This window comes from Sprattus sprattus, assembly GCF_963457725.1.
Source record: "Sprattus sprattus genome assembly, chromosome: 6".
Classification (NCBI taxonomy): domain Eukaryota; kingdom Metazoa; phylum Chordata; class Actinopteri; order Clupeiformes; family Clupeidae; genus Sprattus; species Sprattus sprattus.
In genome coordinates, this window is record NC_137925.1 from 27,735,110 (window position 1) to 27,762,389 (window position 27,280).

The window sequence follows — 27,280 nt, forward strand, 5'->3', positions numbered from 1 at the left end:
AAAATGTACACAATGATTTGCTCGTAACAGTAGCACGAAACGTGGCACGAGATTTCGTCATTAAAGTTAACGTTCATTCATTTCATATCTGAAAGATCATGTCGGCGTGTGTGCTTGTCAAAATACCTTATTGCGCGATGCAAATTTTTCGGCTCCAAACTGAATTATGGTATGGTTTGCCCTAATACATTGTTGGTAACATGATTATAATTGTGTTAACAAATGGTTCCAAATTTCTGCGATGGTTTTGCTAGCGTACTTTGTTAGGGTGGGGGTTGGATGAGTAGCCTATGCTACTGAAACCCTAAACCATTAGAAATGACGTGGGGATGCTACTTGAGCTCCCCGTGCCATGTAGGAAATCCGTACGTGTGAAACAAAATACACATGCGCCTTTCCACTAGGTTGGTAAATAAAGTAAAATGAAAACCTTTGGTTAGCACACGAGTTTGCCACTCGAGGAGTCCCATGTAGGTGGTTGCCTATTTAAGGTCACTTGAGTTTCGAAAAGCCTGCGGACAGCCGATTGAAAGCCATCAAGGGATTTTTAAATACACTTGTTTTGTGCAGGTAACAACTTCACTAGGTCGACACTAGAATATGCAGGGGGTAGTATGTATGGTTAGTATTTGGGTTTAATAAAATAGTTAATGTGTCAACCTAACTAAGTAGGTGATAAATGATTGGAATACTGCCATGACTTGCCGTAGCGTGATTTAGACCGGTAAAACTTACCTGTAACATAATAGATAACCGAACGTTACCATGTTACCTTGGTAACCATGCCACAGTCACCCTCTCCACAACCCTGGAATTTAAACTTCTCAGCACTAGGTGCTAAGAGTGTCAGTTACTTAAAAATCCCCTTGTAATCTGCCCTATTGAACATGAAGGGAGCCCCTGACCCATGTCTAAGCACATTACACACACACACACACATACACACAGATATTCTGGCATGCACATACAAAGTCTGTCAGAGAAGATAAAGAAAATCTCAGGATAAGCATATTCACAAGAATCTGAACACAACCTCCAAAGAAGAAAGGCTATTTTGTGGACTTCCTTTATGTGCGACCTCCCCCCACAAACACAAACACAGACACACACACAAACACAGACACACACACACACAGCCACTGTCCCTACTAACAGCAGTCAAGTGACCACAGGAGCACGTCCTCTCTCTTCAATGTCCCCTGTTAGCTAATTGAGTCTTCCTGTTTCTGGGTGTTTTGCTTGTAACTCAATGTTCCTAGTGAATTACAAGTGCCTGGGCCGCCATTATGCTACGTGTGTCTATATTTGTTTGCATGAGGGTGTGTGTTCACGTGTTTCGCCCGACCCTGATCACTACGTCAACAGCGGGTCACCTCAGTCTTTGAAGACTATAGTGACCTACCATCTGTCTTTCCCGGGCACGCAATCACATGCAAACATGCCCACACACACAACACAGACACAACACACACACACACACACAACCAAACACAGACACAGACACAACACACACACACACTAACACACACTCACACACACAACACACACACTCACACACAACACACACACACACACACACACACACACACACACAACCAAACATGCCTACACACACACACACACACACACACACACAACCAAACATACCCACACACACACACACACACATACCCACACACACACACACACACTCACACAAACACACACACGCACACGCACACACACTCACATAAACACAGACACACAAACACACACACACACAGACACACACACACAAACACAGACCCACACAATGTTCCCCTGACACTTGGCTGGCCACAGCAGCAGACACAGCTGCCATTGAGCCCCAGAAGCTTGTGTGATATTCGTTAGTCAGCAGCAGCTCACAGGACACACACACACACACACACACACACACACACACACACACACACACACACACACAGTTGTGTAGCTCACAGGGCTCGATTGTAGTTTGGCCAGTGAAGCATGTCATTCCTTTTATGGGTCATTTGGAATCAACAAAGATGTGCTTTTCTCCTTGGTATTGTATTCACATAGTGCATCTGTGTTTCGTGTGATTATGCTGATATTCTTTGCTCTAATTTTCACTGCTCTAGAAGAAGTCAATACTCCAAACCTGTGCAGATGTTTGACCACTGTAGCCTACCTCATAAAAATAGAACAAAGTCACACAGCCAGGGAAGTGATCCCTAGACGTCCTGTCGCTTGGTGGCCTAGCACTCACTATGGACTTTTAAGGGAATAAAAATATTGAGGTCCCCTCTCTCTCTTTCTCTCTCTCCCTCTGCCCTCTCAATTCAATTCAAATGGCTTTATTGGCATGAATGTACGATACACTGTTGCCAAAGCACTAATAATAATAACAATGTAATAATAACAATAGTAAAAATAAGAATCTCTCTCTCTTCTCTCTCTTCCTCTCCCTCTCCCTCTCCTCTCCTCTCTCTCTCCCTCTCTCTCTCTCTCTCTCTCTCTCTCTCTCTCCCCAGGGCGATGGCTCCGTCTCTGGCGCAGGCGTATGGGCGGCGCTGGTGGATGGCGGTCACGGCAGTCCTGGAGAACCTGCTGTGTTCCGCCCCGTGCTGCTGGGCTGGGGCTCGCTGCTCATCATGCTCAAGCACGAGGGCTTCTACTCACACCTCTGCACAGGTAGGTCACCTGTGACATCACATCAGACCGCCCGGCCCTTGCCCTCAGTGCCCCCTCCCTCACCCTCAACGCCCGTCCCTTGCCCTCAACGCCCGTGTCTTGCCCTCAGCATGTTGTCCAGGCCACTTTCTGACATGGTCAGATGCACTCAAATGGCCAAATCATACACAGGAAAGATGAATAATTCTGGTTTGGCATGGAAACCACCCACCTTCTCTCCTGCCTAAACTCCCCCCCCCCCCCCCCCCCCACCCCTCTCAAGGTAATAAATCAGTAGTGATGCTAAGTAGCACCTCTCCTCTCTCTCCTCACCTCTCTCTCCTCTCTCTCTCTCTCCCCTCTCTCTCTCCTCACCTCTCTCTCTCCCCTCTCTCTCTCCTCACCTCTCTCTCCTTTCTCTCTCCTCACCTCTCTCTCCTCTCTCTCTCCTCTCCTCTCTCTCCCCTCTCTCTCTCCTCTCCTCTCTCTCCTTTTCTCTCTCCTCACCTCTCTCTCCTCTCTCTCTCCTCTCCTCTCTCTCCCCTCTCTCTCTCCTCACCTCTCTCTCCTCTCTCTCTCCTCACCTCTCTCTCCTCTCTCTCTCTCCCCTCTCTCTCCTCACCTCTCTCTCCTCTCTCTCTACTCTCTCTCTCCTCTCTCCTTCCTCTCTCTCCCCTCTCTCTCTCCTCACCTCTCTCTCTTCCCTCTCTCCTCTCTCTCTCTCTCCTCTCCCTCCTCCCCTCTCTCCTCTCCTCTCTCTCCTCTCTCCCCTCTCTCTCCTCTTATCTCTCTCCTTTCCTCTCTCTCCCCTCTCCTCTCTCTTATCTCTCTCCTCACCTCTCTCTCTCCTCTCTCTCTCCTCTCTCTCTCTCTCTCTCTCTCTCTCTCTCTCTCTCTCTCTCTCTCTCTCTCTCTCTCTCCAGGTAATGAATCAGTAGTGATGCTCAGCAGCACCTCTGGGAACTGGTCGAGTTGCGTGTCCCAGGAGGAGATGCTGAACCTGGGCTTCACCATCGGCTCCTTCCTCCTCAGCGCGACCACCCTGCCTCTCGGCATCCTCATGGACAGATTCGGCCCTCGACCTCTACGACTCATGGGCAGGTGAGAGCAACACCTGGAGCTGTGTCACTTGGACACGCCTCTTTCACTAGGACACGCCCTTTTCACTAGGACACGCCCTTTAGAGTTCTTCTATGAACTTTCAAGGCAGCAGGTCGAGTTTCATTCCAGGATTATGAGGTTGAATGGGCGGGGGTATTAGTTCAGAGCTTTCTTGTTTGGTGAGAAATATGATGAATCAGCAAGTGAGACCTTTAGATTTGTTGTCAATCCAACTCATCCTTCTCTTCTTCTCTTTCAGTGCTTGCTTCGCTCTTTCCTGCGCAATGATGTCTTTGTCTTCAACGGACCCCCGCAGGTAGAAAGCAAAATGTGTTCAGATACACATATCATTACATATGTACATATTTCTCAAAAACATGTCTTACCATATGAACTATATATTGTATCGTGATAACATTATACATATATATGTCATCAAATCCTTACACACTGTTCTACACGAGCCTGAGTCCAAAACGTGTTTGAGTTGCTCACGCTGTGTAAATTATGTAACAGTACAAGAGCCCGTGATTTGCATACAAGTCTTCTTGGCTCTCAGGTGTAGCATTCATGACTTGTCTAATAGCTTTGTAAGTTTCGCATGAAAGTGTCAGTGTGATCTAGGGCATTATAAACCATTTTAAACCCTTTTAAACCATTTTAAACTATTTTAAACCCTATACACTTCTGTCCACCATTCTTACTTTTCCTTTTTCCCCGTTCCCCCCCTTGTTTTGTAAGCCCGAGATAGCGTGCTTTTTGGGCCAGTAAGGTCCACACAATTAGCCTGCTTCCCGCTGTTAGCTGGCTAGCTGCTTCCTGCTGTTAGCTGGCTAGCTGCTTCCCCCTGTTAGCTGGCTAATGGCCTTCATTGCTGTTAGCTGGCTAGCTGCTTCCTGCTGTTAGCTGGCTAATGGCCTTCATTGCACTCATTCCTTAAGTCACAAAACATCACAGAGCATCTCGTCAGTTACATAACTCCACTTCAGGTGCCTTTCCAACAAAAAATACATCAATCCAAAGCTACAGTGTGTAAAGAGTTGCAATGAAAAGGCAGAACTGCCTTGCCCTGAAGTAACCCCATGCCCCCCCCCTCTCTCCTCTCTTCTTCCAGTCCTCTCTGCCCTCATCTTCCTGGCTCTGTCCCTCAATGGCTTTGGAGGAATATGCCTGACATTCACCTCACTGACGGTAAGCATGTGTGTGTGTGTGTGTGTGCCTGACATTCACCTCACTGACGGGAAGCATGTGTGTGTGTGTGTGTGTGTGTGTGTGTGTGTGTGCCTGACATTCACCTCACTGACGGTAAGCAGCAGAAAGGCCAGGAGTGTGACACTAGGTCTGAGGGGGGGGGTTGTCCGTGCCGGGCCGCCATTCTATTTTTCCTTAACAGGTGTGTGGGGGGTTGCACGCACCCAGAGAGAGAGAGAGTGTGTGTGTGTGTGTGTGTGTGTGTGTGTGTTTTTTGTGCGTGAGAACAGATCTCCACATGACTTCTGTTGGGAATTCGGCCCCCTTCTGTGACAGCCAATCAGAAACACAGGATGCCCACACGCCTTCCCTAATCCACACCCACCCTCCTTGATGCCAGGAGGGGATGACTTCAACACACACATATACACACAAACACAAACACACACACACACACACATAAACACACACACCCACACACACACATATACACACAAACACACACACACACCATATTCCAATCTCCTGGTCTCACTGTGAGGGGAAAACATTGATAAGCAAGCAGAGATCGGGTGAGCATGTACAGTACATGTGTGACACAAGTGTTTATGTGCGCACGTTTGTGAGGGTGTGCGCAGGAAAGATCCGGAAAGACCCAGGTGAGGCAGATCAGTCTGTACTGCTCTTTCTCTCCGAGTCTTTAGAAGAGAATACCAGGCTATATTTACCAACCCAATCACACACACACATTGCATTATCAGAATCACATGCTCGCACCCTGTCACACACTGTTACTCCCTCGTCACATTGCCCACTGAGACACACACGCACATAAACACAAGCCTCACACACACACATACTTGTCTCTGGCTCGGTCCATTTCTCTCCCACTCTCTGAGCCTCTGCCAAAATGGCCCCCCATCCTTGACACTTCCCTGTGTGTGTGTGTGTGTGTGTGTGTGTGTGTGTGTGTGTGTGTGTGTGTGTGTGTGTGTGTGTGTGTGTATATGTGTGTGTTGAAGTCATCGCCTCCTGACATCAAGGAGGGTGGGTGTGGATTAGGGAAGGCGTGTGGGTGTCCTGTGTTTCTGATTGGTGTGTGACAACTGGTATGTGATCAGTGAGAGCAGCAGTTCACAATGTTGTTGTTGTGAGCTTTGAGGTCATCATGTATTACCAAAGCAGAGACATGCATTCACCCACACAGACAGATACACTCTCCCTTAAACACACACTCACCGTCATATGTGTTGTATATAACAACACAAAAGCGCACCCTCCCCCCATAACACTGCTAGATACACACATCTGTGTACGACCATTACACACACACACACACACATATAGACGGGCCTAAAATGAAAGACTCACTTGGGCTACCGGCCCCAAATGAGTCCAGTCTAAGATTTAGAGTTCAGGGAACCAGGCAACAGAACCTGCTGGGCACATGGAATATGTGTGGTACCGACGCTCAGAAGAACCCGCTGGACTTGAATATGTGTGGTACCTGCTCTCAGAAGAACCTGCTGGACACATGGAATATGTGTGGTACTGACTCTCAGAAGAACCTGCTAGACACATGGAATATGTGTGGTACTGACTCTCAGAAGAACCTGCTGGACACATGGAATATGTGTGGTACTGACTCTCAGAAGAACCTGCTAGACACATGGAATATGTGTGGTACTGACTCTCAGAGCCATCTTCTCACACAAACCTACTACAGTGGCGCCTCATTTCAAATATTTCAGTTCTGAAACTTCTTTAACAAGAGTGGACCACTATTGACATGCTGAGGCCCAGAGGGAGCTGAGAGGCAGACGGTGTGTGTGTTATATGCAGTGCCTGTGTGTTTGCAGACGGTGTGTGTTATATGCAGTGCCTGTGTGTTTGCAGACGGTGTGTGTGTTGTATGCAGTGCCTGTGTGTTTGCAGACGGTGTGTGTTATATGCAGTGCCTGTGTGTTTGCAGACGGTGTGTGTGTTGTATGCAGTGCCTGTGTGTTTGCAGACGGTGTGTGTTATATGCAGTGCCTGTGTGTTTGCAGACGGTGTGTGTGTTATATGCAGTGCCTGTGTGTTTGCACACGGTGTGTGTTATAGGCAGTGCCTGTGTGTTTGCAGACGGTGTGTGTGTTGTATGCAGTGCCTGTGTGTTTGCAGACGGTGTGTGTTGTGTGCAGTGCCTGTGTGTTTGCAGACGGTTTGAGTTATATTCAGTGCCTGTGTGTTTGCTTGAGCGTTTGGCCCTGGGGATTCTCCTTGAGGGGCGTTGAGTTGAGAACCTCTTGCCCCTTTTGGGTCTCTTTGAGCCATATTTCCCTCTCGTACTGTAAACGTGCGGAAGGTCCATATCTGTGTGCACATGGGCATTCTTGGACTTGCCTGGAGCCAGTGCTGCGATTCACTGTGTGTGTGTGTGTGTGTGTGTGTGTGTGTGTGTGTGTGTGTGTGTGTGTGTGTGTGTGTGTGTGTGTGTGTGTGTGTGTGTGTGTGTGTGTGTGTGTGTGTGTGTGTGTGTGTGTGTGTTTGTCCAGAGAGAGAGAAACAGGAAGATGTGAAAAGCTTCCTGTTCTCAGAAACACTGAATGTGTCTCCTTTGTTTTTGTAACCCTGCTGTCAAAGCAGGAGATCTCTCCCCCTCACACACACACACACTCACACACACACACACACACACACACACACACACACACACACACACACACACACACAGACACACACACTGGAAGGGGGAAAGTCTTTAGCGTTCACGTGCGCACATCGGGGAATCGGTTCCAAGAAGGATCCCGCACGGAGATGCTAGTTTGACCCGACATGTTCCTGTCTTGTTGTTGTGGCTGTGAGTGCTAGGACACGACCCTGTGTGACCTTAGCAAGCTGTCGCTACTTCTGAGGAAAAGATCAATCTCTCCCCACACAGAACAGACTTGATCAAACCCCCCCCACAGTACAGACTGGTGTGGCGGTGCAGAGCTTTGCACTCCGACTGATTCCCATCAAGATCAGAGTCAGTTGAATCAGAGTCAGTTGAATCAGAGTCAGTTGAATCCTGTCCGTGTCCTCTCCGTGTCTTACACCTGCAGAGGCAGCAGTAGCCTGGGGCATGATGTGTTAATCCAGATCAATGTAATTACATTTGAAGGCACGTCATCATTACTCAATGCCAGCTTTTGTGTTGTTGTTGTTGTTGTTTTCTCCTCCTAGTTGCCCAACATGTTTGGCAGTCTGAGCTCCACCATCATGTCCCTGATGATCGGCTCGTACGCCTCCTCCGCCGTCACCTTCCCAGGAGTTATGGTACGTGGACACACGCACGCATACACACACACACACACACTGAAATATGCCCAGAGACACACACACACACACATTTATATATATATATACGTATACACACACACACACACAGCGACACACACACACACACACACACACACTGAAATATGCCCAGAAACACACACACACACACACAAACACATATATATACACTTAAACACACACACACACACAAACACACATTCAGCCATCAAGTCCAAGAGGAAGTTCAGTGGTGAAAAGGATGACTGGAGTATTTCTCTCTCTCTCTCTCTATTTCCCCCTCTCCCCCCCCCCCCCCCCCCTCCCTCTTACAGCTGATTTATAAGGCAGGTGTATCGTTCCGTGTGATCATGTGGGTCTGGTCCGGCATCGCTGGCTTGGCCTTCCTGAACTGTGTGCTGAACTGGCCCACAGAGGGTTTCCCCACGCCAGAGGAGATTGAGTACAAGTGAGTAGCCCCTCCCTGCCCTCCGTACCCTCCGTACCCTCCGTACCCTCCGTACCCTCCGTACCCTCCGTACCCTCCGTACCCTTCACCCTAACCCTAACCCGACGACAGAGGAGATTGAGTACAAGTTAGTAGTCCCTAGATGCCCTAGAGCAAGGATGGGCAACTGGCGGCCCGGGTGCCGCATGCGGCACGCCTCTTCATTTATTGCGGCCCGCCGATACATTTAAAAAAAAAAAAAAAAAAAAAAAATGCTTCCTTCTGTTGACGGACTTTTACTTTGACATCATTCAAAATGCACGTCTTAGTAATCTAGCAATATGCTAACATAGCTCCTAAATTTCCTAAAGGCACAGAGCTATGCAAGCACAACATAAATACTTTGAATCGTCAGTCAGAGAAACAGACTCAGCTTTTTCTGAAATTACTCTGAAAGTACTCTGAAACGGTAACGTTGGCATCGTATCAGTTGGCAGGGAACATAGTCATATAGTGAGTGATATTAAAGTCATATAGTGAGGGAGAGTTTGTGAAGTCTTGTGTACGTGATGTCGTTGCTATCCTCAACCCTGAAAATGACGGATCATAGCGGTCTGTGTCAGACCTGCAGCTGTCAGGCACGGAAATTGAACAGAGCATATCTTTAACAACTTAATCGAGACACAGTTATGTACAGATCTTGAGAAGTGCCCTCTCAAAAGTTTCCTTGGCCCCACCAATAAAACAATTAAAAAACGTTTTATTTTGAGATCGTCAAATTCACACTTAACTGCAAATCGAGTAGCACAGGAATCCAGCCTGTTTGAGACTGCAATGGGAAGCACACGCCTCTGTTTGGTCGTGATTGAGTGAGTGAACAGACGGTGATATCGTTTAGTAAACAGACTTGGACCAACAGTCCGACCCAAGCTGGTGTAAGCTGCCATAATCAGCTGCTGGATATAAAGGTGATGAACATGAAGTTTAAAATAGTAAAAGAAACTAAATGATTAAATCATCTCGAGTTAATTCTAGATGTCATGGCTCTCTTGTATCATGCCGTTCATTGATCCTGTGGTTATGCTACCTTTCTCAGTTGAACTCTAGCCTACAACGTTAACCTACTCACTTGAGCTGCAAATCCCTACCATACTACAGTATAATTATCACCCATCTCAGCAGATGTCTTCAATATGTTTATTGTTGTGTCATATTTTAAATCTACATTTGTTAATTTCTCTTCCTAAAACTCACTAGAAGACACTATTTAAAAGGTTATTTTCAAACAAAAATCTTACGGGGGAGCATGCCCCCAGACCCCCCTAGATTTGCTTGGTCACAGGAAAAATAATAGGTGTTTTCTAGGGGAAAGCCTGCCCTAAAGTGGGAATTGGCCCTCTGGTAGCGATAAAGAAAAGTTGTGGCCCTCTCCAGCATTAAAGTTGCCCATCCCTGCCCTAGAGGCTCTGACACGAGGACACACTCCTTTGGACTGAATGTGTGTGAGAAGTTCCTCCCTGCCTTCGAGGCTCTCACACACGGACACACTCCCTTGGGCTGAATGGGGAGAAGGCAGTTGGTGACGGTTGAAGGCAGTTGGTGACGGTTGATCTTGTGTGTCCCAGGAAAGCGCTGAAGCAGGATGAGCTCTCACTGGACCAGAAGGCGAGCGGAGACCAGAAGTCAGGAGATCCCACCCACGCCACAGAGAAACCCTCCACCATCACCTTACCAAGTGAGTGTTGGAACCAGATCCAGAGAGAAAAGAAAAGTCACACAAAAACATGAGTGCAGCATCTTAGCACCTGGTCACTAAGGCACGATGCACACTGCCTGCGTTTCGTTTGCAATACTGCCGCGACTTGCTGCCAGCATGTCTGTAGTTGTCTATTCTACACTCTGTCTCTGCTAAGAACTGCTTACCTCACGCGTGAGAAATAGTCATACATGCTCTTACCTGTTAACATGGACGCTGAAATGAAAATCAACAGGATACACAGCTGCTATACACACACATCACAGAGAGTGTGCAAGAGGCGTGAGGAGAATAGTACTTATGTTCTGAGTTATGTTTTGAAAACCAAAAGAATGCTATGAGTCAAGCGTAAGAGACCTGGGGTTGAATCAGATGTGTGTGTGTTATATTAGACACCTGGTGTTGAATCAGATGTGTGTGTGTGTGTGTGTGTGTGTGTGTGTTATATACGCCCCCTGCTCCCCCAGTAAAGCTTCTGTTTCCTTCAGACTCCGTGCCATTCCGTCGCTCCGTCATGACCCCCATCTTCGCCTGGAGTCTGATCACCATGGCAATGTCTCAGCTGCGCATCATCTTCTTCATGGGCGCCATGAACAAGATGCTGGAGTGGCTGGTAGCCCACGGAGAACCCAACCGTGAGACACACACACACTCATACATACACACACACACACTCACACACACACACACACTCATACACACACACTCATACACTCATACACACACACACACACACACACACACACACACACACACTGGATGGTGGCCCACGGAGAACCCAACCGTGAGAACACACCCTCAACACAATCACCACGGCAACCCTCTCACCTGTTAAGTCTGTTTAACATCGTCTATCTTTTTCTTTCCTCTAGCTTCTCACGAATTGCTGGAAAACATTGATAACAACGGTAAGAGATTGTGTGTGTACTAGTGTGTATTGCCTGTGTATTAACCTTACCCCTCACCCTATGTATTTCCAGTGTACAGTGAGCTTTTAGTGTGTTGTGTGTACTAGTGTGTATTTACTGAATATTTAATGTAGTGTGTTGTGTGTACTAGTGTGTATTTGCTGTATATTTAATGCATGTTCTCTCCACAGTGAGCTTATAGTGTGTGTTTCCTGTTTAATAACCCTACCCCTAACCCTGTGTATTTAATCCACAGTGAGCTTAACGTGTGTTGTGTGTAGTAGTGTGTATAAAATGTATATTTCATTCATGTTCCATCCACAGTGAGCTTATAGTGTGTATTTACTGTATATTAACACAACATAGTGTATATGTAATGCCCTACCCCTAACCCTGTATATGTAATCCACAGTGAGCTACTACGCCTCCATCTTTGGCACTCTTCAGCTGCTGTGTCTGCTCACCTGCCCTCTGATTGGATACATCATGGACTGGAAAATGAAGGAGTGTGAGGATGAGAAGAGCAGCGGTGGCAGCGGAGATCAATGGTGAGAGGGACAACACACACACACAAACACACACACACACACACACACACACACACACAGGGCTGAGAAGAGCAGTGGAGTTGACTGGTGAGAGGGAAAGGGCTGAGATGGCAGTGGAGTCGTCTGGTGAGAGGGACAACACACACACACACACACACACACACACACACAAACACAGGGCTGAGAAGAGCAGTGAAGTTGGCTGGTGAGAGGGACAACACACACACACACACACACACACACACAGGGCTGAGAGGGCAGTGGAGTTGACTGGTAGGTGTGAAGAAGAAGACACAGAGTGGGTGACAAGCGAGTAACTTGCTCTGTGTCGTTTTTTCTTGACTGCTAACAGCGTGCCGTCGGGCTCCAGGCGAGACAGAAAGATCCAGAAAGTGACCAACGCCATGAGAGCTTTCACCCTCACCAACCTCCTGCTGGTGCTGTTCGGAATTCTGTCCCTCATCGACAACCTTCCTCTTCAGGTGAAATATGTGTTTGTGTGTGTGTATGTGTGTGTGTGTGTGTGTGTGTGTGTGTGTGTGTGTGTGTGTGTGTGTGTTCCTCTTCAGGTGATATGTGTGTGTGTGTGGGTTGGTTTGTGTGTGTGTGTGTGTGTGTGTGTTTGTTCCTCTTCAGGTCATATATGTGTGTGTGTGTGTGTGTGTGTGTGTGTGTGTTTGTGTGTTCCCCTCCAGATGATATATGTGTTTGTGTGTGTGTCTGAGATTCCAGTGCAGACGGACATGTCTGTATTTGCCCTCTGACCCCGTCTCTCCTGCTCCGTGTAGATCTTGACATTCATTCTTCACACGATGGTGAGGGGATTCATCCACTCCTGCTGTGGGGGCCTGTATGCGGCCGTGTAAGTGCACCACAATAACACACACTCATGACCTTCAGGATAACACAGTCATGATCTTCACTATAACACAGCCATGACCTTCAGAATAACACACAGTCATGATGTTAGAGGGAAATTCACCCTAGTAACCTCAGGACTCCGGAGCTGCATAAAAGTTTACTTATTAGACAAACACCAACAACAGTTGCAATCGGGCTCACTCCCAGCACAAGGCTGAAAGTGAAGCAATATTAAACACATCGCACAAGGTTTCTACAGACAGAAGTTTAGCGTTCAGCAGGGGAAACCACGTGGTGGATTTCTGACATCGGAGACAAGGAAAGAAGTTTTGCACAAGGTCAGAAGAAGCACAGTTGGACCCTTCTTATCACCTCTGGTCTAAACATGCTCTTGTACATATGCAGACTAAGTGGCACCTAATATTCTAAGTTAAACACACAAAGAAACACAGAAAAGCCATGTTCCTGCTAACATAAGTACATGATTCATAAAAGGTACTGTAATTCATAATACAAGGCACTCGATTCATATATTCTTAAGTCATTAACAGTGCTTGGAAATTATCTCCATCACATGACCTTCACAACAACACACTCATGACCTCTCCCCTGAGCCTAGGACAATGCCACTCAAGGTCGAGGAGCATTCAGGAAGTGGCCTTTTAGTCTTCCGTGAGTGTTTGTTTACGTGTGATGGGAAACAGTCCAAACACATGTGTCAAAAAGATATACCTACATTCTACAGTGCGTCTCAAGTTAATACACACCATGCAGACACATGTACACACACTCTAGCTCTGCGTTTCTGAAAGAGTTATCTCATCCAATCACTGTGCTCTTCTGCAGATATCCATCCAATCACTGTGCTCTTCTGCAGATATCCATCCAATCACTGTGCTCTTCTGCAGATATCCATCCAATCACTGTGCTCTTCTGCAGATATCCATCCAATCACTGTGCTCTTCTGCAGATATCCATCCAATCACTTTGGCACTCTGACGGGCTTCCAGTCCATGATCAGCGCGCTGTTCGCCCTCCTGCAGCAGCCCCTGTTCATCGCTATGGTGGGACCCCTGGGGGGAGACGCCTACTGGGTAAGCACCTACACACACACGCACACCCACGCACGCATGCATGTCTATTACCTCTGGGGGGAGACGCCTATTGGGTAAACACACACACACACACGCATGCACGCACGCACGCACGCACGCACGCATGTCTATTACCCCTGGGGGGGAGATGCCTACTGGGTTAGCACGCACGCACGCACGCACGCACGCACGCACGCATGTCTATTACCCCTGGGGGGAGACGCCTACTGGGTTAGCGCACGCACGCACGCTTGCCTATTACCTCTGGGGGGGGGGGATGCCTATTGGGTAAGCACACACACGTCTGTTACCATCTCCAGCTCAACACAACACACAGGACTCCGCCAAGCTTGACACTTGGCACTTGACATGAGGCAGGGGCATATAATCCAAAGCAGTCCCATCTCTATTTATGGGATTGACACTGTGACTGCAGAGATAGTGTTTGCTGTGAGCAGTTCTGATAGGTGAGAATTCACCCTAGTTACCTCAGGACTCCGGAGATGCATAAGTATATTTATTAGACAAACAACAATTGCAATCGGGCTCACTCCCAGCACGAGGCTGAAAGAGAAGCAACCACGTGGTGGATTTCTGACGTCCAAGACAAGGATGAAAGTTTTGCACATGGTCGGAAGAAGCACAGTTCGACCCTTTTCATCACCTCTGGTCTAAACATGATCTTGTATATATGCAGACTAAGTGGCACCTAATATTCAAAGTTACACACACACACAGAAAAGCCACGTTCCTGCTAACATAAGTACACGATTCATATAAGGTAATTAATAATACAAGGCACTTGATTATTACATTCTTAAGTCATGAAGAGTGTTTGGAAATGATCTCCATCAAGTTATTTTTTGTCAGATTTAATCAGAACCAGAATCCATCCATCCATCCATTTTCTTGCACAGGAAGAGTAATTAGCATGTGAATCTCTTTAGCATGCTAATCTCTTTAGACATTTCCTTGTTCGTTGACACATTGATACTAAAATGAACTTCTTAACTGCTTATTACAAATCACAGAAGATTCTAGATGTCTTAAGATTTGTCTGTTAGAACATACAGTACATAAGTGATTCTATAGATTGTAAAGACAGCAGTTAAAGTGTCACTTGAAGTGAAACTCAGAAGAATCTACATGTCTTAAGATTTGTTTGTTAGAACATAAAGTATATAAGTGATTCAATAAAATGTAAAGACAGCGGTTAAAGTGTCTCTTGAAGTGTTACTCAGAAGAATCTAGATGTCTTAAGATTTGTCTGTTAGAACATAAAGTACATAAGTGATCCAATATCATGTAAAGTCAGCAGTTAAAGTAACACTATGCAACAATTTGAGATATGGATTTATAGGCAACTAGTTTTGGTACCATCCTCAAATTAATGTTGATAGCATATGGTCATGTGAAGGACAGATAAAGACATGTGTCTTCCCCACTAGCCATCCAGGATATGCCCTATGTAGTTCTGTGTACCGGCTGGAATACCCTGCAAACATGGAAGAAAAGCTTTCTCACACATGACACTGCCAGCTAAACTGGCAAAAGACACCAGTTAGTATATTGGCCAGCTTCTATCAGTGTCAGCTGGGCTGTTGGTGTTGTTTGCAGGTTTTTTGCATGCCTTTTAGGTAGTTAGCTTACTAGTTTTGGATCAGAACTCTGTAGTAATGCTTTAAAGTGTCCTTTGAAGTGTAACTTGAGCAGCTCTCACCACAGGAGTTGAAGGAACACAGTGGTTAACCTCACGCTTGTCTTCACTAATCAGATCAATGTGGCAATGCTGATCTTCTCATTGGTTAACCTCACGCTTGTCTTCACCAATCAGATCAATGTGGCAATGCTGATCTTCTCATTGGCTGGATTCCTGCTGCCCGCCTACCTGTTCCACCACCGCAGACACCTCATCCAGGAGAAGGAGGAGAGAGACAGGCTATCTGCTGGCGAGCAGCAGCCCCTCACCCACGCAGAGACGAACGGCCACAAACCCCACACCAACGGACACCCGCTGGAGGCTTAGCTTTCTACACGCAACGAACGACTGGACGAAGAAACTGTTTTAACTACGCACACGTACATATACACTCAAACCCACAAACACGTAGACTATGCATACAAATGTAAAAGTTCTCCTTCGCAGTAGTTTTGGTTCTTCTGATCAGGTCCAGGTGTCGGGAGGTTAATTGTTCAGACTGGGGAGGGGTGTAATAGTAAGGCAGGGGTCATGTTTTAGAGTTACTCACATGCTAAGACAAATCAGCCGTCCAGCACAGCTTGAAGAAGACTGTAGGGAATAGGACCACGGCCACGCTACACGCACACCCACCCTGTCACTGAAACACAGTATCTACCTCTTTCTTTCCCGCTGGCCAGCTCACTCAGAGATCTGCATGAGGATCCTTTAAATGTGTTTTAATGTATATGCCTGAGTGTGTGTTCATGTCTGTTCGTCCGTCTCAGACGATGAGAGTGGATCTAAGTGTAAGTGTCCAGTTGATTTCAGAGTGCCATATTATAAAAGGTAAACTGGTCAGCCATTAATTTGATCTATATCAGCTTTAACCAAAGTTTTGTTTTGTATTATGAATGTAATTTTTTTTTAAATAACCAAAAGTCCAGAAAAAGTCCATCTGTGAAGCATCTGCTCAAACAGGTCTCCAAGACTTCAAAGCCTTGCAATGCATTAATGTTACATACATGGAACACTATTTTATATATTCTGCTGCATTTTTGTGTAAGGGAATTAACTTGTTTATATTTTAATTGTTAGTGTATACATAAATATTAAGGTACTAAGTTTGCTGAGGTTTTGAAGTGTGTATTTTTTTGAACTTGTCTGGAATTGTAGGAGAAAAAAAAATACTGAAAATGGAGTGGGCAGTCCGAAGAGCTTTGATTGTCATGGAAACAAAAGGATGGTTTTTGATTGCCATGGAAACAAATGGATGGTTTTCTAGCACTTTGCTTGTAAGAATTATTCCTGCCCTGTGTGAAACGAATGCCTTATATAATAGTATGCAATTCTATAAGGGCGAGATTTACTTAAGGCTAAAGTATGTTGTAAATGTTTATGCTCGCTTTCTCATTGGTGACAGTAGCTCACCATGTGACATTAGGTCGTTATTTTACTCAAGTGCCACAACATGTTTGCCTTTTGTAAATTGAGCCATGAATGTAATGAAGTACAGCTCCCTGTTCTAACCAGGAGAAACCAAAGTCCACTGAGCAGCTCTGTTCAGGCATCCTTCTCAGGGCTGAGTACTATGCAATGCAGTCATGTGTCCATGCAAGGTCTCATGTCTATCAATAAAAAAGCAGGAAATCAATCGAACTTGAGTGTCCCTGTGTCTGAACTGCCTGTTCAAAGTATTTACAGTAAATGTTCAAAGTAAAACATTTGAATAGATATCAATTAATTATGCTAAACATAAAAGAAAAAATCTCAATTAGATGATCCACACAACAAAGTTTTATCAAAAGTTTATTAAATTGAGTTGACTGTAAATACAGTGATCTGTACAATGATCTATACGGATTCTCTTCATCCGTGTCCCAAAGCAGTCTCATACAACACACACACACATCCTCACAAACACATACACACTGGTCTCCGTCTGGCTGGCTCCGCCTATCTCAGACTGTTGCTGCCAGGCTGGGAGTTAGTCAGGCCTGGGTGATCAGGACTGTGGCGATTCTGAGATGGATTAAGAGCGAGAGATTAATCTTGACGCCAATCAACCAGGATGTAAGGAAGAATATTTAAGATCGGGGATTATCTCACCTTCTTCTTCTTCTTGTCCTTCTTTTTCTTCTTGCGGTCAGGATCATCATCCCTCTTCTTCTTCTTCTTCTTGGGATCAGAATCTGACGGTGTCTCTGTGAACGAGACCATACAGAATGTTTAGGCTTCTCCTAATTCAATTCACATACATTTGAAGCTACTGATCTCTAGTGGTTGCCTTGCAGAACTGCAACTGGTGACACAAAACATCCACAATACAATAGCTCTATTGAAAATGAAAGCACAACAATTAGGCAAAACCCATCTAATTTGTTACCTTGAATTAAAAAAATATCTAGGGCATGAAAATGTTGACAACCCCTTTGAAGACCATATAACTTCTTATCTTCAGTTAATTAATTAACTTAAAAGGACCAATCACAAGTTGAGAGAAGAATGTCTCACGGTGGTGTCAATACGTTTTCTGCTTTTGTTTAGACTTTGTCTTAAACAATTAAATAAAATTATACATTTCAGCTTAATGGCCTCAAGGAATGACCACCTCCAAACCTACACTGTCAGCTTAATATGAAACATCAGTCATCAGTCCCTACTGCAGAATGCCAATCCAATTTCCAATTTGTTTATTTGATCAAGAGGGACAGTGTACATTCAGATTCAAATGTAAATGCACCCACTTATAGCCAAAACGCCAGTTTCCATTGGCAGTCCTCCTGCCAGGGTGGCTAAGAATGATCTCTGTGGTAAATGTGAAAGAAGAACAATCACCTGGTGGAATAGGGTCCTGTGGTCGATGGTGTCTGTGTTTGTGCTTGCTCTTCTTCTTTGGCGGTTGAATATGCATCAGCCTGTACTGCTCAGGAAGCTAGACAGGTACACACACGCACAAACAGAACATGAAAGAGTGACAGGTGGAATATAAACAGCAAACGGAAAAAAAGGGTTGTGTCATGAAGTAACATCTTCCAACTGTGTTAGGGTATACACATGTGAAAGAATGTGGTCAGCATGTGTGTGTAGTCCATGTTCTTTACCGGTCCAGTGTGAAGTCTGAAGCCAGTTAGAAGGTTTCCAGTCAGCGGGCTAAAGGAGTTGCCACACACTGGTGGCTTCTCTATGAGGGACCTGAGGGAGCTTCCATCCTGCACACCGGGGACATCAATCATACCTGAAAAACATCACATTACCTTACGACCTGACATGCGTGAACTGTGTTCTGCACTCTTTGACAGACGTGTTTTTTAACACAAAACACATAGAAAAAAGGAAAGAAAAACCCGTCCATTATGTACGTGACACAGACATTTCCGAAAACACTTCCAAGTAATTTGCCACACACGCTATAGACCCAGACAGTTGAGGTTAAATACATTTCACACGGTTGTTATTCTTTCAAGGATGACACGTACCTGGAAGCTCCGGCAGAAAGTTGCTGAGTTTCTCTTTGACTTTCTTTCCGCAGAATTTGTTGTATGCATGTTCCAGGTTATAATGTGTGATAAGATTTGTGTTTCCGGTTAGATCGTTGCCAACTGAGGATAAAAAGAAAGCCGATGGCAGGAATGGTATGTTTTGATTACAAGGTAACCGTCTGAGCTGGATGACTCCCACTGTTAGCATTTCGCATAATATTAGCTGCTAATAGCATCAGTATATTCCCACAATAGCTCACAATCTCTACTGACTTCTCGATCATGTTCAAGTTTACTGACGGCTACATACTATTATTTGTAAAAAATACTGACGGATTAAGAAATATGATTATTTCTGATTGAAGACAAAATACCTGGCAGTTCCCGAAGCAAATAAAAGGGTTCATTCATGACACCAGGTTTCCGCAGAGCAGGCCCTTCATCCCCGTGCTGTGGTGGTATCTGAGCCGGCATTGACACTTGGTTTTGCTGAAGGGGTGGCGGTGGTTTCCCTGGACCAAAACCTATTGCCGATGAGCCCGGAGGTGCTTGAGTTTCACTTTGGCCAAACAATGTCGAAAATATTTCGGTCATAGCTGAAATAGCAATATCATTTAAAGTAACATAACGTGCAATTATATCCAAGACTTCCAGACGATTTCCCAAACACTGTGTTCTCGTATGCTAACTTAGCGATCTAACACAGAAGCCTAGCGAGAAAGCTCCTGGACGAGTCCTACTTTACCGTAATACAACGAATATAAACCATAATAGCGTTATGCTTTGGTGGTCAAATGTTTTGTTTTGCCCCCTCAGGCGTTTTATTTTAACTATCTTCTTATATTATGTCTCGCACCCAGACAAATGTTTTGTCGAGTAGAATACAAGAGTGCAATTAAAAGTTAAAAGCAAAAAAATACCAGTTATAATCTTACTGCATGACCAAAACATAACCAAATCATAGGTGTATCAAAGAGACTGCAACATTTCTGTGTATTCTATGACTTTTAGACATTTTTATTGCATATTTCTGGCCTGACAAAGCAACCACATTTCTTAAAGCCTGAAGAAAAGACAACACATTCAGGTGTCAGGTATGTTCAATGTCCAATACAATACAAGGACACAGTCTTGATCAGTTCAAAACATTGTGTTATTATGATCAATGAATTTAAAATATGTGTGCTGTAGAATAGATAACATAGAGATATGAAAAAAATTGTGACACAAACAAGCAAAACAAACCTTTAACATCTGATTTTAATAGTACATTTAGTAAACATAAATACAAAGAACACACAACAAACAAAAGAGTTCCCGTTCTTCTAAGACATTAGAGTTCTTCAAAGCTCTCATCTGGGCAGAGTGAGGAGATGCAGGCTCCCAGATCTTCCACAGACGCCTGCAAAGAGATGTGAACGAGAAGTGAAATCAGAGAGGGAAAAAAATCAGTGGGAATCAACTGAACTGAAAAGTGACAGACTAAACTGAACTGTACTCATGGCACTAACCGTGGTGACCCGGCCAGAAGTGCCAATCAACTACGTCTTCAAACTCAAAATTCAACTCTAGTCCAAACCCAAGGATCAAAGTAAATCCACTTCAGATGTGATTACATGTATTGCTCTGACACTAACCCGGCACAATGTCAAGCTTGTTGGTGTTAAACCCCACCATGTTTGGGATATTTACAGAGAATTTTATTTGACCTTTCATGTTTCATGGTAGTGGTGTGATCCAATTATTAATTTGCTGTTATGTCACAAACAAGACTGTACCACTTCCATTGGAGTACCTATCCAAGACATGTTATCTTTGGCATCGTTTAGTAATCTCAACAGACAAAATCACCATTTCAAATTTCTGCAGAATAACCTCACTTTACTATTCACATTATTTACAGTTTTCCAGAAAACATTATTACCCATTGAAATAAACCAATGTATCACTGAAATTAAATACTGAGGGTATTCAAAAACTTTGTCAAAAGTACATCCAGTGTCAGTTTGGCAATAATGTCAATACTGTCGTCCCTCTGGTATGAATCAATCCAGGGAGAGTGAGATGTTGTGCTCCTATACTTTATAAACTCCCCATTATGCTTATTTGGACAATAAACAATCATACATATCAAAAAATTCAGTTCAATTCATTGCTATTCCATATTTTTACACACTATGAAGAAAGATCTCCTCTCTATTGCTGAATGTCTACATCACTCTAGCCATCATTACAACAAAATGTAATAAAATGGTATGTGATAATAATATATGTATTGTGGTTATAATAAAATGTAATATAATGCAACGTGATGATAATATAATGTAATGTGATAATAATATAATGTAATGTGATAATAATAAAATGTTATATAAATGTTATGCGATAATAATATAATGTGATATAATGCAATGTGATAGTAATATACTGTAGTTATTTTTGCCACTCAGTTTGAGGTTGCCAGTGTTGTCTCCGGCCCTCACCTTCCACCCGTCCACAGCAGCTGTGATGCGCTGCTCAGTGTTAGCGATGGCACTCCGTCCTTCCCGCACCTTCTCAGCCAGTGCTGCGTTCTCTCTTCGCATTTTCTCCAGTTCCCTCCTCATGTAGAGGTCCTGTTTCTTATAATAAGGAGTCAGGAAACTACCCACGTCCTGTTCTGGGTGACCACTTGGACGCCTGAAACACAGAAACAAGTACGCCAGATAGAGTCAGACAAATTGAGTCTGCCAAATGGAGTCAGACAACTGGGAACAACAATAATGACTCAAACAGATACTCAGAAAAAATAGATAAAAAACAGCTCATATGGCGATTACTGCACATACAATAATGTGAATGTGATTGTAAACACAAAATTAACAGCATAATAAACATGGCTAAAATAAAATATAAACCAATCAATCTTAAACCCTCAGTTACTCCATTTAGGAGTCCTAGACCAAATAGCGCCGAAGAGAGAGACACAAAACGGCAGTAATAGCCTCTCACTTGTCAGCCATATTTTTTGTGACAATTCTGCCCCCCTTCATTTTCATCATCTAAATGTTCACATTTTAAGGTGTCTTGTAATAACCCTTGTAATTGTGTTCATAGTCTTATTACATAACACAAACATTACTGAATGACCGCTTTATTATGTTATGAACACTCAATGCATGCATTGTTTTTATGAGTTGAGCTCTTAATAGCAGCAAGGCTCACCAGGCAGCTTGAGTCTTATCTTTTGCCAGGACACACAGTCTGTCCAATTCATCCAATTTACACTGCAGCTCGCCTTCCTCCACCACCCTGTTGATGTCATCCTAGACACACACACACACACACACACACACACACACACACACACACACACACACACACACACACACACACACACACACACACACACACACACACACACACACACACACACACACACACACACACACACATACACTACTAAACCTCACACACTGGACCAGGACACTGGCTAAGTGTATTGGAAATATGTAACCTTGGCATAAAGGTTGGGCAGGGGGATCACTGAAAAGGCAAGGCCTCTTTCCTAGCATTGTTGTGTACACTGGCGTGTTAGTATGAGGTCAGTTGTGTTTATCTGAGGCTAAGTAATAATAATAATAATAATAATAATAAAGCTTCATTTTTATATAGCACCTTTCATGCAAAATAATGAATGAAGGGAATTATTAACCTAAAGTTGCACTTAACCGTTGCTGTTGCACACAATGAACAGATTTATTAACAGCTGTGAGTAACATGGCAGAGTAACAGTCAGTGGCAGTCACACGAACACAAACCTGAATATTCTTCTGGAGACTAGCGACAAACTCTTGATGAATGGCTTTAGTCATATGTGGGTTCTGCTTGTAGAAGGGGTGGAATGAGTGCGCAAACCTGTGGAAACTTCAAGGCACAAAACAAATCAAAGATGCCCAGCCAGAATAAAAAAAATCGTTTCGTTAGAAGGGGTACATAAATTCGCATTTGTTACAATTTTATCAGGCGCTTCCGTTAAATTGAACAACCTTACAGTGTGACCCAACAGCCCCTCCCCTTGATTAGGAAAGAGTGCATGTATCACAACAACACAACTGGTTTGCTAGTTAGATGGAAACTTTAGCCAGCCTAACATAGCTATGTTCAATGTGTATCTGGCCACAATAATGCATACGCTCCTATTTACAGGCTATCAATATGTAACATTGATTAAATACTAAAACAAAACGTACCTGGCGTCCGCTACAAGTCGTTGCAAGCTTTTTTCCATGACTTTGTTGAAAAGCTTCAGTCTCTTCGCCTGCGGGGCCGAACTGGTGCATTTATCTGTGGTGTTCGCCGAAACATCGTCGTTGACACTGCCCTGATTCACAGAGTTATCTGTGGATTGTCTGTGTTCTACTACATCCTCATCCATATTTACACTGTTGTCCCCGATCTTGCTGGAAATATTTTCCGAAGACGAGCTTGAGCTCCGTAATTCCGCGCCAAAACAAAAACAACACCCACCTACGGAACGTCTCGAGGTTCAGCCCGCTCAGGAAAACAGTCGAACAGGAGTTTGACAGATGGACAGCAACAGCTCTAAGGAGTTGCCCAACCTGCTGTGGCCCAACCTCGGCCCCAAATAACCACTCCACATTTGTGACACTCATTCAAACTGGGCCACGCAACAGCTGTGTCATGGTACTATATGAGCCATTGAGTCGAGTTTATTTCAGCTACCTCTCCTCGTTCCCTTTCCTGCTCCACATTTCTCGATGGGTTTATTAACTGGAGCATTTGCTTTCTTTGTTGAATTACCGCGGATTTACAAATGGCTTCTAAAGCCATATTATATAACCTCATTTTTAATATCAGTTGCTTTTCTTGTGACTCGCAAATGTCCGGGCCTTTGCGAAAACCTGCCGTCACAACGAGAAGATGGCAACGCATGCGATTTTGACTGGGTCAGTAGCAGACTACTTAATTTCACCGAGCCTTTAAGCGTTTTCCCAAATAAAAGTTGTGTGTCAGGCCTGCACTAACTAACTGTATTCTGTCAGAGAGAGGTGGAGATTTTGATGTTTCTCAGTGCTATCGTCATGATGAAGAATCGCAGAGCATGTGAGTGCCAACCAAATGCATAATTACTCGACCTGCGGGCTCTAGGCAGCACGGACACATTAAAAGACCTGTTATTTTGTTGTAAGTGTTTGAAGTTACAGCCAGTTACAGTAACTGTGGAGCCTCATAAGTATTTTTTTTGTTGCAGTTACCGTGGAACATCATATTGGTAATGTCCTACTCTTCAGTAAAGTGGCCAACGTCATCCTATTCTTCAGGGTGGACCTGCGATTGGGCCTGCTCTATCTCGCTATCTGTGCTGGTAAAAGACCCCTTGATTCATTAAATGATATCTTCTAACATTTGCACCATGTTTGTTTCTCAAATTATATTTATGTGTGTATCATTCTTCATTTATTTGAACGGTGAGACACATAAACGTCTTTCCTGATATACATTTCTTTACCATGAACTAACTACACGCATTTCATGGTGAGATAGCATGCAACTGAGATCATATTTAAATATTTTCTTAATACCTTTAGATAATCTTCTGTTTGAAATAGTGATATGCCCACTCAAAGCACAATTTCCTCCCTATTCATCTTGCTTGACATTACAGATGGCCTGATAATCTTTTCAAAAAGTCACAGTTGCAAATATGGAATTGCATTTTAATACTTGAATATTTTAACATTTAACATTCAAGTCATTGTCAGTCATTAAGTACTTTGAGCTGCATTGTTTTGCATGAAAGGTGCTATATACAGTAAATGAAGTTGTATTATTATTTATTCAGGATGAGCTCCATCAAAGCATTAATAATGGCCCCTCTCTCCCAACAGTTTTTGTGATGACCTGCACCCCTCCAGTGTACATGGGGCCAGAGTATATCACATACTTCAATGACAAGACCCTTGATGTAAGTGCATCACAAAATGTTCTTGCTATCTGTGCTGGTAAAAGACCCTTTTATTCATTAAATTATATCTTCAAATATGGAATTGCATTTAAATATTTAGTGCATCACAACATGTCCTGCTTGGTGTATTCAAATGATTCACCGTCGGGTGTAATGTAATCTCAAAAATCTATCACTCTTTAGGATGAGCTACAGCAAGACGGTCGCATTACTTGGATTGTTGAGTTCTACGCCAACTGGTCCCCGGAGTGTCAGGCTTTTGCCCCTGTTTTTGCAGAGCTGTCACTCAAGTAAGACACACACACACACACAACAAAGAGCATTATGACTAGATAAGACTTTTAGATTTTGAGAAGAAGTTAAGAAACTTCCAGAGAATTCTGACTCAGCCTATTTCACAACATAAAGGCATAAATACAAGTTCTTTCATCTTATTTCACAGATATCACGCTACATTTCTGCGATTCGGAAAGGTAGACATTGGTCGTTTTGGAGAAGTGGCTGAGAAGTAAGTTTCAGCTCTGTGACTTCTCTCACTTGAGACATGATGTGCTAGTTTGCTGACACTGGCCTTTTGTCTTTCCTCATGTTCACAGATATCATGTGCAGCCCAGCCCACTTACCAAAAAGCTGCCCTCCCTGATCGCCTTCCAAGGTGGCAGTGAGCTCATGCGGCGCCCCCATGTGGACAGGAAAGGAAGAGCCGTGTCCTGGACTTTCACTGAGGTACTGTTTCCATGAGCCACGAGTTAGTACGATGCAGTTTTTAACATAACAATGAGCACATATTTGTAATGAAGATAAAGTTTCAGTTACAACTGTTACACAAATTAAGTTAAATATCTTATGTACCTTGTATGTTTCAATATATTTTTTTAACACTGAAATGAGCATATGAGCCTATTCAATTAGTTTGTTCTTCATTATTATAAATATATTAACTGGGTCACCTTTAACCACTAACGAGTAGACTGTTAACATTCCGATTTATGTCCATCAGGAGTAGGATGAGAGCAGGGGCTAAGTGATCTTGAAATATATTCTTGAAAAGCATGGCCTAGACTTGCGAGCGTGTCAGTTATAATCCTCTAAATGTGTTTTAATGTCACAGCCTGTTAGACATGTTCTGTTCTGTTGTTCACATGTGATGTGCAGGAGAACATCATCCAGGAGTTCAATCTGAATGAACTTTACCAGAAATCAAAGAAGCTCGACAAGGGGCGAGGTGAGAGCGATCAAGAGCCGGAGCAACCCTCGAAGGCAGGAGAGGACCCTGTCGAGCCAGAGCCAATCAGCGAACAGTTAGAGAACTCAGAATCTAAGAAGGACCAGTAGGGGAACGAACACAACAAAGATCTCAAGAAATTCAAGCTCTGCTGAATGATACTTAACGAAGACTAGTAAAGCCACTGTAAATGCATTATTGTCATGTAATAGATGGACCCTGGATGATGAAACTGCTATCTGCCTTTTATATCTCATCAGTATCAGTCAATGAATGTCGACACTCGTAAGGACCATGTTCTTGTCTCCCTCTTGGGTATTATTCCACAGGTCTGGTTCGCTTGCATTCAATAGTTGGGTCCAGATGGCTTGTGATGTGACGATTGCAGCGCTAGAGGGCTTATAATAATTCATACTTCAAAGACAATGTATATGGTTTTACCATATACACCGCGTTCCACATTATTATGCAAATTGGATTTAAGGGTCATAAACATTTCTTTTTTTGTTTTTCAATTAAAGTCATGGGTGGTATTGTGTCTCAGGGCTTATTGAATGATTGAAATCAATCTCAGACACCTGAGATAATTAGTTTGCCAGGTGAGCCCAATCAAAGGAAAACTACTTAAGAAGGATGTTCCACATTAGTACGCAAGCTACATGTTTCAGGCAAAATGGGGAAGAAAAGGGATCTCTCTGCTGCTGAAAAGCGGCAAATAGTGCAATACCTTGGTCAAGGTATCACAACATTTGATATTTCGAAAAGAATTGCGCATGATCATCGGACGGGGAAGAAATTTGTCACTGATTCACAGCACAAGTGGGTTCGTTAAGACAAAGGCAAGATAAGGAAGATTTCTGCCAAACAAATGCGTAGGGTTAAGAGAGCAGCCACTAAATTGCTATTGAAGAGCAGCAAACAGGTGTTTAAAGCCGCTGGTGCCTCTGGAGTTTCGCGAACTTCAGGATGTAGGATGCTCAAGAGGTTTGCAAGTGTCCTTAAACCTTATTCGGCCACCGCTAAACCCAGCTCACAAGCAAAAATGGTTGCAGTGGGCTCAGGACTACA

General features: G+C 44.1%; 4 protein-coding genes across 4 annotated transcripts; 2 read left to right on the forward strand and 2 right to left on the reverse strand.

Moving 5' to 3' along the window:
- Window positions 1-2,517: 2,517 nt before the first annotated feature.
- Window positions 2,518-17,174, forward strand: slc43a1a (solute carrier family 43 member 1a; the record flags this gene model as incomplete). The annotated part of the gene is given in 16 exon segments (XM_080840312.1): window positions 2,518-2,601; window positions 2,604-2,673; window positions 3,576-3,753; window positions 4,013-4,061; window positions 4,063-4,069; window positions 4,868-4,944; window positions 8,152-8,244; window positions 8,580-8,713; window positions 10,318-10,427; window positions 10,937-11,083; window positions 11,321-11,356; window positions 11,769-11,904; window positions 12,257-12,386; window positions 12,693-12,766; window positions 13,736-13,859; window positions 15,694-17,174. Coding segments are annotated over 16 exon segments (1,641 nt in total). The 3' UTR covers window positions 15,886-17,174.
- A 174-nt stretch (window positions 17,175-17,348) lies between these two features.
- Window positions 17,349-19,738, reverse strand: med19a (mediator complex subunit 19a). Its single transcript, XM_080840416.1, has 6 exons — window positions 19,394-19,738; window positions 19,017-19,139; window positions 18,642-18,775; window positions 18,376-18,472; window positions 17,647-17,741; window positions 17,349-17,559 (listed from the first exon to the last, which is right to left on the reverse strand). The coding sequence occupies exons 1-6, from the start codon at window positions 19,611-19,613 to the stop codon at window positions 17,494-17,496; spliced, it is 735 nt and encodes a 244-aa protein (XP_080696542.1). The 5' UTR covers window positions 19,614-19,738; the 3' UTR covers window positions 17,349-17,493.
- Window positions 19,739-20,261: 523 nt separating this feature from the next.
- On the reverse strand, window positions 20,262-23,773 carry pmf1 (polyamine modulated factor 1; the record flags this gene model as incomplete). Its single annotated transcript, XM_080840922.1, has 6 exons — window positions 20,262-20,421; window positions 21,503-21,698; window positions 22,224-22,324; window positions 22,820-22,925; window positions 23,252-23,485; window positions 23,745-23,773. The coding sequence occupies 6 exons, from the start codon at window positions 23,771-23,773 to the stop codon at window positions 20,353-20,355; spliced, it is 735 nt and encodes a 244-aa protein (XP_080697048.1). The 3' UTR covers window positions 20,262-20,352.
- On the forward strand, window positions 23,694-26,745 carry tmx2a (thioredoxin-related transmembrane protein 2a). Its single transcript, XM_080840369.1, has 8 exons — window positions 23,694-23,968; window positions 24,065-24,125; window positions 24,274-24,387; window positions 24,911-24,987; window positions 25,171-25,277; window positions 25,430-25,495; window positions 25,584-25,713; window positions 26,143-26,745. The coding sequence occupies exons 1-8, from the start codon at window positions 23,780-23,782 to the stop codon at window positions 26,320-26,322; spliced, it is 924 nt and encodes a 307-aa protein (XP_080696495.1). The 5' UTR covers window positions 23,694-23,779; the 3' UTR covers window positions 26,323-26,745.
- Window positions 26,746-27,280: the final 535 nt, after the last annotated feature.

Excerpts from the sequence above, each read along its gene's own strand:
- med19a (XM_080840416.1), bottom strand. The coding sequence starts at position 19,613 with ATGACCGAAATATTTTCGACATTGTTTGGCCAAAGTGAAACTCAAGCA. Across the intron at positions 19,140-19,393 it reads TTTGCTTCGGGAACTGCCAG|TTGGCAACGATCTAACCGGA; the intron begins GTATTTTGTCTT and ends TTTTATCCTCAG. Across the intron at positions 17,560-17,646 it reads AGGACAAGAAGAAGAAGAAG|AATCGCCACAGTCCTGATCA; the intron begins GTGAGATAATCC and ends AATCCATCTCAG.
- tmx2a (XM_080840369.1), top strand. The coding sequence starts at position 23,780 with ATGGGTTTATTAACTGGAGCATTTGCTTTCTTTGTTGAATTACCGCGG. Across the intron at positions 23,969-24,064 it reads ACGCATGCGATTTTGACTGG|AGAGAGGTGGAGATTTTGAT; the intron begins GTCAGTAGCAGA and ends GTATTCTGTCAG. Across the intron at positions 24,126-24,273 it reads GATGAAGAATCGCAGAGCAT|TTACCGTGGAACATCATATT; the intron begins GTGAGTGCCAAC and ends TTTTTGTTGCAG.